This window comes from Miniopterus natalensis, chromosome 2, assembly GCF_054644295.1.
Source record: "Miniopterus natalensis isolate mMinNat1 chromosome 2, mMinNat1.hap1, whole genome shotgun sequence".
NCBI lineage: Eukaryota > Metazoa > Chordata > Mammalia > Chiroptera > Miniopteridae > Miniopterus > Miniopterus natalensis.
In genome coordinates, this window is record NC_142082.1 from 64,187,018 (window position 1) to 64,199,763 (window position 12,746).

At 36.6% G+C, this 12,746-nt stretch overlaps 1 protein-coding gene across 1 annotated transcript in view; it reads left to right on the forward strand.

The window, feature by feature from the left end:
- DIAPH3 (diaphanous related formin 3) overlaps window positions 1-12,746 on the forward strand; it is a 425,390-nt gene that overhangs the window by 34,541 nt on the left and 378,103 nt on the right. The window contains exon 3 of the mRNA XM_087814306.1: window positions 11,008-11,175. Within this exon, the coding sequence (XP_087670432.1) occupies window positions 11,008-11,175 (168 nt within the window). The remainder of the gene's footprint in view (window positions 1-11,007; window positions 11,176-12,746) is intronic.

The following is a 12,746-nucleotide window of genomic DNA, read 5'->3' on the forward strand; positions in this document are numbered from 1 at the left end:
TTAAGTACAACCTTAGGATCTTTAAATATTTATGAAATAGTTTAGAGAGCTCCTCCTCAAATCAGTACAAACTTGGGAATAAGATAAGAGCTCTCAGGGTTGAATATACTAAGATGTAGTAGGGTGTGCAGACTTGTTTGTTCATTCTTTTATCCATCCATCCATTCATTCATTAAACATTTATTGAGTGCCTGGAACTATTATAGGAATAGAACAATGAATACGACTGTTCCTTCCCTCTGGGAACAGTGGTGAACCAGATGTGTACACGATCACTATACATTTGAGTGCAGTGTGATAGGGGTTGGAACAATAGTATATAAGGGTCAGTGGAAGTCATAAGGTTAGCTTTGATCTTGAGGAAGACTTCATAGAGAAGGTGACTTCAGCTGAGCTTTGAAGGATGAGTTGATATCCAGGCTGGCAGGCGTTGTAACTTTTTTCACTAGTAATTTTACATCCTGAATGTCAACTGAATGAATTCCTAGTGGAAGTGTCAGGTTGGCATGTAGAAAGCAATTGCTGATATCTTCAGAAAATTTTCATGAATGGGTACTGTTGGTCTGCCTTCTAAAAAATAAAGTGTAGTAGTCACTTACAGAGCTAGTTTATATTTGTTTTTAAGTATAGATAACTAATATAGATAACTAATATATACAATTATTATACTTTGAGTAGATGTAGGTAGTTAGAACTTAAGTGTTTTTTGAATATTAAATTCTTTTAAAATGATTTTGGGCTCCTTTTCTTTCAGTGGAGATTTTCCTTGCTATCTAACTCAATGGTGTTACATTACAGAAATTCATGCTTGTTTTCATTGTAGCCCGCTGCTCTTTGATCAGTGTTGGAAGAGTCTTGGTTTTCTTATTGAATACGTAAAAGGCATAACACCTGGCATTCTTCCTGATATTGTTGAGAAGGATTTAGAAGGCAAGAAGCAGTGGCTTGTGTCCCAGCTATAGAAGATAGAAAGCTATTTATTAACTTAACAAATATTAATAGAAGACACACTACATACTTAGGACCATGCTAAGTTTTAGGAGGGGTTTAGTGAGTAAAATAACAATTCCTGTTCTCAAGGACTTATACCCTGAGTAAATATCTATGATCTGAGGCAGTTTCAGAGTAGTATACCTACTATCCTGTAAGCAAGCAAGCCCTAGGTCTGAAGGATCTAACTCAGTCTTGCGGAGTCAGGAAGGCTCCTATATGAGATGTAGCTCAAACTGAGAACTGAAGATTTAATTGAAATTCTCCAGATTAGGTAGGTGGGATATCAGTTGTGGATGTGGATAGGTTCTAGGCACAGGAAACAGCATGGGCACAGTTAGGAGGTTCTAGGTTATTTATTACATCTAGATCATTGAGTGTAAGGGTGGTGGGATGGTGAAGAGGTTGGAGAGGAAGTAAGGTTCCAATTACGAAGGGTATTTGAGCCATGGTAAGATACTTGAATGACATCCCTGAGTAATGGCGATGCAAAGATTAAAGGATTTTAAGCACAGGAATCATGTGGGACTTGATTGGATTTGCATTTCAGTAAGATCAAAATGATGTCAGTGTAGAGAACAGCTCCAGGGATGGTAGGGTAGAGGGGCAGTGAAGGCATAGAGGCAATTTTAGGAGGCTATAGCAGTTGTCCAAGTGGCCTGAACTAGAGTAGTGGCAGTAGGGACAGAGAAGATGAATTAAGATGGCCGTAGTTTCATGATTTATGTTTCCTTATTTTCATTATTACAATTCAACTCACTTTTCTGCTGACCTGAGTCAACATCAAGAAGTCATAATTTATCCGTATCATCAGCGAGCACCTAGAGGCTTCTCTCCCTATGCAGGTCCGTGTTTTCTTCTCATCTGATGTTATCTTTCAACTCCTCCAGGCCTCCCAACCCTCCTACTTTTCCCTTTGTATCTCAAAACCTGTCATTTTGAATGTTTTCTTTCCTTCTTGCTCTGTGGAAACCTAGACGTTCTTTGAAGGCTTTACTTTCCTGGTATATTCTTCCTTCAAAAGCTTCCAGCTCTTTTTAAGCATTTCTGTGCATTTCTCCTAGTTGATCTTAACTGTAGGTTTTCTCCCCCCTCCCACTAATTCATTGAAGGTGTTAGAACTTGAGTTACTCTCTTCTTTTCCACCGCTGTTTCTGGTACTATTCCATGTCTACCTACCAGGGGTTCTTAACCTGGGGTTTGTGGACCACCAAGGGGTTTGTGGTAGAATTTATGCCCTTGAATCCTTGAACTTGAATAGGAAAAGATTCATTAACCTTTAAGTGAAAGTTAGTATTTTTAAAACTTATGAATAATGGTACGCCCCCCTCACACACAGTAGGATATGACCTGTGACTTTATCACCACAGAAGTCACAGATGTTTTCAAAACAGATTGTAGTTATTGAAGGTATTTCAAAATATGGTTTATATTCAACACTGTTGAAATTAGACTTTGTTACCCCTTGTTATTTAATGCATTTGTGAAGATAAAAATATATTTACTATATTACAATTACTTAAAAATATCTTATAACCCCATTTTAGTTTTCTTTGGAATTGTATATATTTTAGGCATTTAAAGGTATTCTGTGAGGATCTGTGTATTTGTCATCTGTTGCTATATAGTAAATTATCCCAAAACTTAGTGGCTTATACCGGTAATAAACACTTAACATTTCACAGATTTTTGGTTCAGAAATTTGGACGCATCTTATTAGCAGGATGGTTCTGGTTTGAGGTATGTGAGATTGTAATTAAGACACTAGCTTGGCCACAGTCATGTGAATCCTTGATGGGGCTGGAGAATTCCTTTCCAGGGAGGCTTACTTATTACAGGCAAGCTGGTACCCATTGCTGTTGGGAAGCCTCAGTTCTTCCCTCTATGTCATCTCTGCTGGCTGCTCTGCAACACTTGGCTGTAGATACATATTACATGTTGTAACTTACTTTCAAGCAATTGAAAGGATTTTTTAAAAATTTTCATTTTATTTTATTCATTTTCTTTTTAAAAATTTTTATTGACTTTTTAATATTTTCATTTATATAAACATTTTTTCAATTACATTTTACATTAATTATTCTGTATTAGTTTCAGGTGTACAGCATAGTGGTTAGACAATCATATACTTTACCAATTGTTCCCCCTGATATTTCTAGTACCAAACTGGCACAATACATAGTTATTACAAGATTATTGACTATATTGTCTATGTTGCACTTTAAGAGCATAATTATTATGTTTTTTATTTAACATTAAAATACTATATGATATCTAAATGTAAGCAGATTATTGTAAGTAGTTTTTTTTTTTTTTAAATTCAGGTAGTGGTAAGTTTTCAGAGTGGTGGTGGTTCTGTATTTTAGTTGTAATTTTGATGTGGTTGCGGGAGGCAGCGGGTGCAGCTGTTACCTACGCGCCATCTTGTTGTTCCCCCTGTAGTGGTAAGTTTTCAAAGAAGCATCTGGCTAAGGAACTTCTTATGATTTCCTTAAAATAAATTTAGAGCTGGAAAAGACTATTCGTAACATTTAGTAATATTGAAGTTAGAATGCAATAGTAGGTGGAAATTGTTACCGAGTGATAAAATTGTAGTCTGAGTGGAATGGTTAGCTTATCACACCTAAAACCATGAATGGCCACCCCCCCACCCCTCCCCCCCAATAATAGTGGTGTCAGTAGCATTCTAGTAAAGACCATGGAACAGACAGGCATACTGTTTAGCTGATAACATGTACTGTCTCCTGTAATTCTGACTTATATTAGCTTCACAGGGTTCCCTGATGGCATCACCTTTCCATAGCCTCTCCTCTCCAGAATTAATCACTGGTTCCTATTGTTGCTAATTCACATGGCTTATGATTTTCTTGGAGGTGTTTACAATATTTTACCTTAATTTATAATTAGTCCTTTATCATATGTTTTTCCCTCGGGTGGTGAACATCTATCTGCAGGGATGGCACTGTATTTTATCATCTAGTAATTGCTCATTCATTCATACTTCAACAACTATTAATTGACTGCTAGCTAACTGCCTGCTACTATGCTATAGGCTGATCACACCATAGTGGCTGTAATAGTTACCTGTTGCAATGTATAATTATCCCCCAAATTACCCAAAGATTTAATGACTTAAAACAGCAGTTATCTCATACTGTTTCCCTGGATCAGGAATTTGGTAGTTGCTTAGCTAGGTGCTTGTGGCTTGGGGACTCATGAGGTTGCAGTGAAGATTTTGACTAGAGCTTTCTAAAAGTGTGATTTTTGGGGGAGCTCTGTATTAGTCATCTCTTGTATATAATAAATATCAGTTATCCAAAGGCTCAACCGGGGCTTCCAAGGAGTGCTGGCAAGAGGCCTCCATGCTGCTTGCTTCTGTAGCTCAGTTCTTGGCCATTGGGCCTCCTGTAGGTTGTCTCCAGTGTCCTGATATGGCAGCTGGCATACCCCAGAGCAGGTGGTCCAAGAGGGAGTGAGACCAAACCTGTAATGCCTTTTATGATCTACTCTTGGAAATCATACTCCGTAATTTCCACAGTATCCTATTGGTTATACAAGTCAGGATTACCGGGGGCCATTTTATTTTTTATTTTATTTTTTTAATATATATTGATTTCAGAGAGAAGAAGGGGGAGAGAGAGAGAGAGAGAGAAATATCAATGAGTTATTGATTGGCTGCCTCCTGCATTCCCCATACTGGAGATCGAGCCCGCAATCCAGGCATGTGCCCTGACCGGGACTCAAACTGCAATCTCCTGAGCCACGCCGGCCAGGCTGGGGGCCATTTTAGAGACTCGCTACCACAGTGACTAAGACAGTTGTTAGTTGTCTAGCATGGCACTCACACTTTAGTGGGAAAGAGAGTCAACAATTATATAATGAAATAATTACAGGCTTTGATAAGCCATATGAAATGACATATAAAGGGAATAAGCTGTGCTTGATAGAAAATGGGGAGTGTGTAGGCACATGTGCTACCTTAGACAGAGTAGTCAGCTAAGGCATTTCAGGCATTTTAACCCTAGGCCGAAGGGTCAAAAGTTTTATTAGTATTAACAACTCACTGTGATAGGTACTGTCATGAAAAGTTTAAGTAGCTTGGTTAGGGTAACACAGCCAGCAGGTGGTTGGGCAGGATTCAGAAGTCAGACTCCACAGCCATGTTTTTTATCATCAATTTCCTTGTTTTAGTAATAAAGCTAATTAAAAAGTAAAGCTATTTAAACTGTTAGGTTTTCCTTTCCACTTAAATAATAGTATAAGATTGCATGGAAGTTGATAGCTTTAATGATTTTTTTTTTCTTTCTGGATTTCAGGTATACGTTCACATAAAATTGATTCTATAATTACAGTGAACTTTTGTTTGCTTAATTCTTCAGGATTGTATGAAAATATCTATTCCCTTCTGGGCTCTAAGGAAGTATTTTATGATCATACATAGTTTTCCAGACTTTTCAAGTTGTAAGGTGACGAATAATTACAATATCTTCCTTTTGTATTAAATTAAAAAATACTTCTGTTAGTATTTAAAATGTTGTAAGAGTTAAAAACTTCATTTTCACTGTTACTGAGTTATGCTATAGCTAAACATCTAGATAGTTTATAAGAGTCTGTGTTTTTTTGTTTAATTAATTTTATTTAAACTGTCATTACTGATTATCAGTGTGAGATAATACTCAGTAGGGTGCTCATTTAACTTCTCCTGAAGATAAGTGATACTAATTTATAAAACTCAGTACACCCCAGACACAGCTGTAGCCATATTAAGTGTGGTGTACTACCTCCAAATAGCATTATGATAGAATTCCCTCAGTCTTCTGTGTGTTTAACCAATTCTTTAACAAAGGGAAATTGTTTGTGTACCTCATCTACTTGGGTTGTGTTTCTAGCTCATCTTTAAGATGAGAATTTTATATAAAACTAAAAATAGCTACACAAGTGCATAAATTGTAAAAGACATACTCCCAGCCACATTGCCAAATACAAAATAACAACCATTTATAGTCAGTATGGGGATTTCTATTGTGTTTTTATGTACAAAAGTATTTTAAAAGTTTGCATTTATGTTCTGTTGTGCCTTTAAGCAAATTGTATGTGCAGTTCTATGAAAGATAAATTAGTGATTCTTTTCATTTATAAGTGAACACATAGTATCACCCCTTTTAAAAAATGAAATTTCTTCAGAACATTTAAAATGATTTGATAGTAAATTCACTTTGCATCTAGTTTTGTAATAATGTCTTGATTACATGGAATCTACCTGTAGTGCTCATTAGAGCATCACATACCTGAGAACACTTTTACTTTAAGCCTGAGGTATTCAACAGATTCAATTTACTGTTCTAGTATGGGAGGAAGGATTGTATTTATTTTTCTCCTATGGTTCCTTCCTTATTTTGTCTTTCAAGCCTACTAATCAGGGAAAATAGATTAAAGCATTGTAATGAGATTATGAAACACTGATCTTTTGTATCTCCTATTACTATTTGGACCTTTGAAGATTTAGAAGCTAGAAGAGGGATATGTTAATTTTCCTTACCTTGCCTGTAGCTAGCTGTGCTAGTGGTAATGTGCAAATTTGTTTTTTCACTTGGATAAAATCCAGCCTTCCCCAGAGTTTAAGTGCTACGCCTCCGGGAGAGGTGTGTTAATTCTATTTTATTATTATTGTATAAATTCTGATATTGTTTATTTATACAAATGTAGTTCTAAAAACGTAATAGGTTGTGTTTTATTTTTTCCCCTTTATGCTATTTTATATACCAACTATTATGAAATTTTTATGTAGAAATGATTTGGAGCTTGTCCTTTATTATTTAGACATTCAGTTTCCTCATTGTAAGGATTACACAAATGCATTCAGCCTGATGCTGCAGTTCAAGCTCTTAGCACAGTGCCGAGCATGTAGCCATTGTTATTTCTATGACACTTAGAGATTTTTATTTAAGAAAGTTTTTTTTTGTTTTGTTTTGTTTTTGTGAAAACTAAACTTTTATTTCTTCTACCACTGATGGAACCATTAAGTTATGTAAGCACAAAGCAGCTTGTGAATTGCTTAAGTTTACTATTCCCATTCATTGACATGTTTACATTTATAATATTGATGTTGTATTAATGATTTGTTTAATTTCTTGTCATGTTTAGCATATTAATCAGGTTACACTTTTGTGGTGTGTGAAGAGTCAGCATAGTTTTTACACTGAGGGATTGATATACCTTATATAGCAGTGATGGCAATGAAGTGGTAATTCAGAAGACAGAGTAGCCAGTCTCATTTCTTAACAGTTTTTTGCTTTTTTTTTGGTGTCTTCTAGTTTTTTAAAACAAATATGAAGAATTTGGGGTACTAATGTACATAGGGACAATAAGTTCTGGGAATATATTCATGGGAAGACAATTTTATGTTTCTGGGTTATTCCTAAGTAGAGCATGTTTATCTTGGTGAGTTTAGATGTCCGTTTTCTTTGCTACTGTAATACATTGTACATACTTCCTGCTGCATTTTCTATATAGCTATATAATTACCTGCTTATGTGCTTGTCTCCTTTACCTGGTTGTTAGTTATTTAGGTCCTAAATAGCTCATTTACCTGTGTATTGCCAACATCAAACAGAATAACCTTTCCAATGCTCTTCATTTCTTTTTGTAAATCTGGGATTCCATTTGGTATATTTCTTGTTGGCCTGAGAAACTTCTTTTGACACTTTTTATAGAACAGATCTGCTGGAGACAGACTCTCTCAACTTTTGTGTGTCTGAAAAGGTCTCTATTTTACTTCTATTTATGAAACGTATTTTCATTAGACATAGAATCCCAGGATGACAGGATTTTTCTTTGGGTACTTTAAAGATGCCATTCCATTGTTTTCTGCCCCCATTGTTTCTGGTGAGAAATTAGTTATCATTTGTATCATTTTTCTCCTGTGTATATAATGTCTTCATTTCTATGGCTGCACTTTGATTTACTCTTTATTTTCCTTTTTTTTTTTCCCCCCCAGCAGTTTGACTAGGAGGTTCCTAGGTGGCTCTTTTTTAAATTTTATTTTAAATCAATTAGAACAGACTTCTCAAAGTATATTTTCTCTACCATTCTCACTCTTCCTTGTTTTTTGGGCCCCAATTACACTTGTATTACAATATTTCATGCTGTATCACAGATCTTGGTTGCTGTGTTCTTTCTCCTCCCCCCCCCATTTTTTTCTTTCAGTTTTGATACTTTCCTTGATCTGTGTTTAGGCTCACCAGTTCTTTCCTCAGCAATGTTTAGGTTCTGTTAAGCCCATCTGATGAATAAAAGACATTAAAAAAAAGTTTCCATGACCTTGCTGCTGAAATTCCCCATCTCTCATGCATGGTGTCCACTCTTTTCATTATACCCTTTATCCCTTATATCCTTTATTTTTTTTTTCTCAAAAATATCTTTATTGATTTCAGAGAGAGGAAGGGAGAGGGAGGGGGAGAGAGAGAGAGAGAGAGAGAGATAGAAACATCAATGATGAGAGAGTCATTGATTGGTTGCCTCCTGCCAGCCCCCCACTGGGGATCGAGCCCACAACCGGAGCATGTGCCCTGATTGGGAATCAAATCTCTGTCTCCTGGATCATAGGTCGATGCGCAACCGCTGAGCCATGCCCGGCTGGGCCTTTGTTATTTTTATAGATTGATTTTAAATAGTTTGTCTGGTTATTCCACCATCTGGGCCATCTCTGGGTCTGCTTCTTTTGACTAGAGGACACATTTTCTTCACCTTTGCACGTCTCACAATATTTGATCATATGGTGGACATTTTTAAAAATTGTAGTAGAAATTAAATAATACTTGCTTCCCAAAAGGTCATGCCCTTCTTTCAGGCTGCTAGAATGGGAGGCTGAGTCAGTGCAACCTCTACTTGACTGGGTTTTGGCTTCCTTGCTACTTTAGTTTTATTCAGCTCATTTGTGGCCTCAAATGTTGTGAGGGCCTGGAATCTGAGCAGTAATGAGGTTCTGGCTGTGTGTTTTTTGACTTCACAACTGAACTACCAGCTTTCAAAACATGGGGTATCTCTGTTTTAAAGTCCTGATACCCACTTGTAGGGTTATGGTAGAGTTTTCTTTATGTTTTAAGTTCCACTTCTGGCTCTCTGTTTCTTCAGGAAATCTTTCTGACCTGGAGTCCTCCTCCCAGCCTTCAGATGACAGCTGTCCTCTACTTTGTAAAAGTCCAGAATGTGTTATTGGAATTTCTCTGAGGTTATTTGTTTAGGCCAGAGGCTTCAGAGGACAGCTGCTCTGCATTGGGAAAGACCTCACATGCCTCAGGGACCATCTTGCCCAACTTTCTGCCCTCCCCACCATTGGCATGTTACCCATGGAGATGGTGAAGACTTCAGGGGAGGAGCTGGTAGGTGGGTGCAGACTTGCTCCATGGCTGGGCTTTGTGACTGGTGCTCCTTGGAATTCTAGTCTCTCATGCCTGTACCCATGCTCCTGTCAATAGTAGTTCATTAAAAATTTGGTTTTTCTTTACCCTTGTTTAACTACTTCTTTAGAGCTGTTTGTCAGTGATGAAGGCAGCCTGTTACTTCTTGATAGTTCTTAGAGGTTTTGTTGTGTCTGCAACTCCCTGATGGGTTGAAGTCAATAGCTACTACAATTTTTTAGTTTTTGTGGCTTGTTTTGGTTGTTAGGATGAAAGCAGTGGTGTTTTGTGACTACTTTCTAAATCTCACTGGAAGCTGTCATATTCTTAGTACTTTAATGTTTAGGTCACGTTACACAGACCATGTGTGAGTGGGGCACAGAGTGTTTTCCTTAGGCATTATCTTCAGTTTAAAGACCTATTTCGAAAGATAAGTATTATTGTATTTGCATCTCATTATTTAAGACATTCTGTTTAAGTTGAGAATTTTAAGAGTCGTATTTCTTGAATGGGCTATACTTGTTCTATCCTATAGACCCTTCTGTGGTGATAGAAATGTTCTATATGTGCTTTGACCGGTATGGGAGCCACTAACCACATGTGGCTCTTGACCACTTGATATGTGGCTAGGGCAACAAAGAAACTGAATTTTTAATTTTATTTATGTTTAAATAGCTACATGGGGCTAATGGCTACCACAGTGAATGTAGCACGGCTCTATGTACTATACATGTTATGGCAATACAAGTAGCTTAAGTACACAGTTATGGTGAACAATTCACAGAATCATTGTGCCTTTAAGAATAGTTCTGTTCTCAATATCTACTTTAAAAGACTTTTTGCCTTTTTGATCGTTACCATTTGAAACATTGTATGAGTCTAAGTTCTTTGTGAGAAATAGAATTTGTAAAATTCAAAATAAATGAATAACTAGCGTTGCAAACTAATATACATTTCAAATATTAGCAAACTATTTGATCTAATTGTAGAAGAGATCCCATTACAACAAAAATCGTTTTATTTCCTGAGGCTTTAACCAGCCTAATTTATAGTATTCATGAAGTTTAGATACAGACCATTCTGAGTAAAGAGAAATGTGATTATCAGGCCAACAAGCTATGGAGATAAAAATAGAATGCTTAAAATTCCTAAATCACACCAACCCACACTTCTCCAGAGTATAGTATGTACTGTGAAAAGGGCTCTGGACAAGGGAGCTGAGGGCCAGGATGCTGAATAATAGTTTGATTGCCAGCTACTAAATTAGCTAAGTTATCTTTGTAAAAGTGCTTAGATTGATAATCCGTAAAGCAAAGGCCACCTGACAGTAGATTCTCAATTCTATAATTTTAAGATTAAAAGGAATCTTTTGAGGTGGTCTTATTTCTCTTCTGCTTTTAGACAGAATGGTTACTGTAAACTTTTTACTAAAACACACAGTGTGTGTGTGTGTGTGTGTGTGTGTGTGTGTGTATTTAGTTTTAAAGATACCGGTGCTGAATCCCTTCTGATGAAATCAAATTGATAATGTGATTGACCTTGTTTGCTTGTTTTGGGGATTAGATAAAGGTTGAGAAGGAAATATTTACATATGTGCTCTTTTATTCTTTCTTGGTAGCTGGACAGATTTGCCAGCATAAAAATTCCAGGGAGCAAGAAAGAGAGGCCTCCACTTTCCAACCTGAAGACTGCATTTGCAAGCAGTGACTGTTCTTCAGAGGCGATGGAAAACCTTCCAAAGCCACTATCAGAGAAGGAACTCTTAGAACTTTTTGAAAAGATGATGGTAAGAATTTTGTTTCTTATGAAATGTCTGATGTAAAAGCTTTCTCTTTTGGTCATGTTTTAGGAGCACTAATACTTGGAACTGATGTTCCATAGAGTGGTTTCTGATGTCATTTAAATGGCACTTTAGGCATAGAATCTTTAAGATTACAGGGAGAAGAAAGTGAAGAAAAATGTCAGACCAGTCTTTTGTTTTATACAGGATATCTGAAAACACAAATACTCTAAAGTATGAAATGATACAGTTTGTCTGGACTAGATTATCTAAATGGTGTCTGTCTGGATTTGGTTACATTTTAGAATGATGGTCATGTGCTCTGCTGTGTGTGTTAAGTGTGCTGATCTGTTAACTTGTTTTATTTATTTCTTGGTTCTCAGGATAACCGGGTTCTTATAGTCCTGTAATAGGTGTATCTGTAGAGGCTTGAACTCACTCATTTGGGGTTGAGACACCTGGGGCCTTCTTCAGTTGGTTCTAATGATGGGTATTCTCTGACAGACTCAGCTCCTGGCTTTCAAGCTGGCTGAACTAATTTGACCAACAGCCCACATGTTAAGTATATTCAAACTATTTACCACAAATGAATGCTAATTTTATATAAATAGGTGATTTACATATATAGTTTCTACCCTCAAGTTGTTTATCTCAAAGGATTCAAAACAAACAGTTGAAAAAGTAAATGAGTAAAAAATGCCAGAAGGTAGTATTTAATGATTAAGTTATTTATAAGTTCAGAACAGGAACAAATTACTTTAATTTTTGAGATACCTCATTAACTTCAGGGGAAACCAAAATTGAAAGGAAATTGTAGTAGTTTAGGGAAATTTAGCAGAGAGGGTGGACTAGAGACAGGTCTTAACTTAGGGAAATTATTTCTGATGTCATTTAAGATGGCACTTAATGTTAGGACTACAAGAGGTGCTTGGAGTTTGAGAAAAAGTTAATAGCTAGCTGGTCTTGTCCTTGTTCAGCTGGAATCAGCAGGTGTATTGCTGATGACACTGCCTTATTTCCTTTTCATCAACAAGTACTTGTGTTCAGTGTTGCCCCTGGACCTTCAGAAGACCTCAGAAGGAAAGGATGCCTAGTTTGCATCTTTGTGGGAATTTTAATTAGTGTTAGTGATTCCTAACTTATCATTATTATTGAATATTTTATTAGTATTGTTTTGCATGAATCCTAGGCTTGGGAACTTCTTACCTATTATGTCAGTTCTTGATGAAGTGCTGATTTTGGTTTTAGTTACTTATACCTGTATACCCCCTTACTAACCCTTGTCACCATGAGTTGGTATAATTTCAGCCTAGAACAAAAAACTTATTTTGTACATTTGTAGTAATGAGGCTTGTGTAAAGGTATCTCTCCACAGTACTTCCTTGGAGGACTCAAGATGGTCAAGTACCCTCCCCCCCCAACCACGCATTGTGTGTGGAACCACTCACCTAAACTATCTATGAGATTCTGGAAGGGGACTTTTTTGGTTCACTTGTGACTACCTTATAAGACTACTTTATAATAAGAGATAAACATTTCTTTTTCTTTTTGATCATAATTGCTGGTGCCATGTGAGT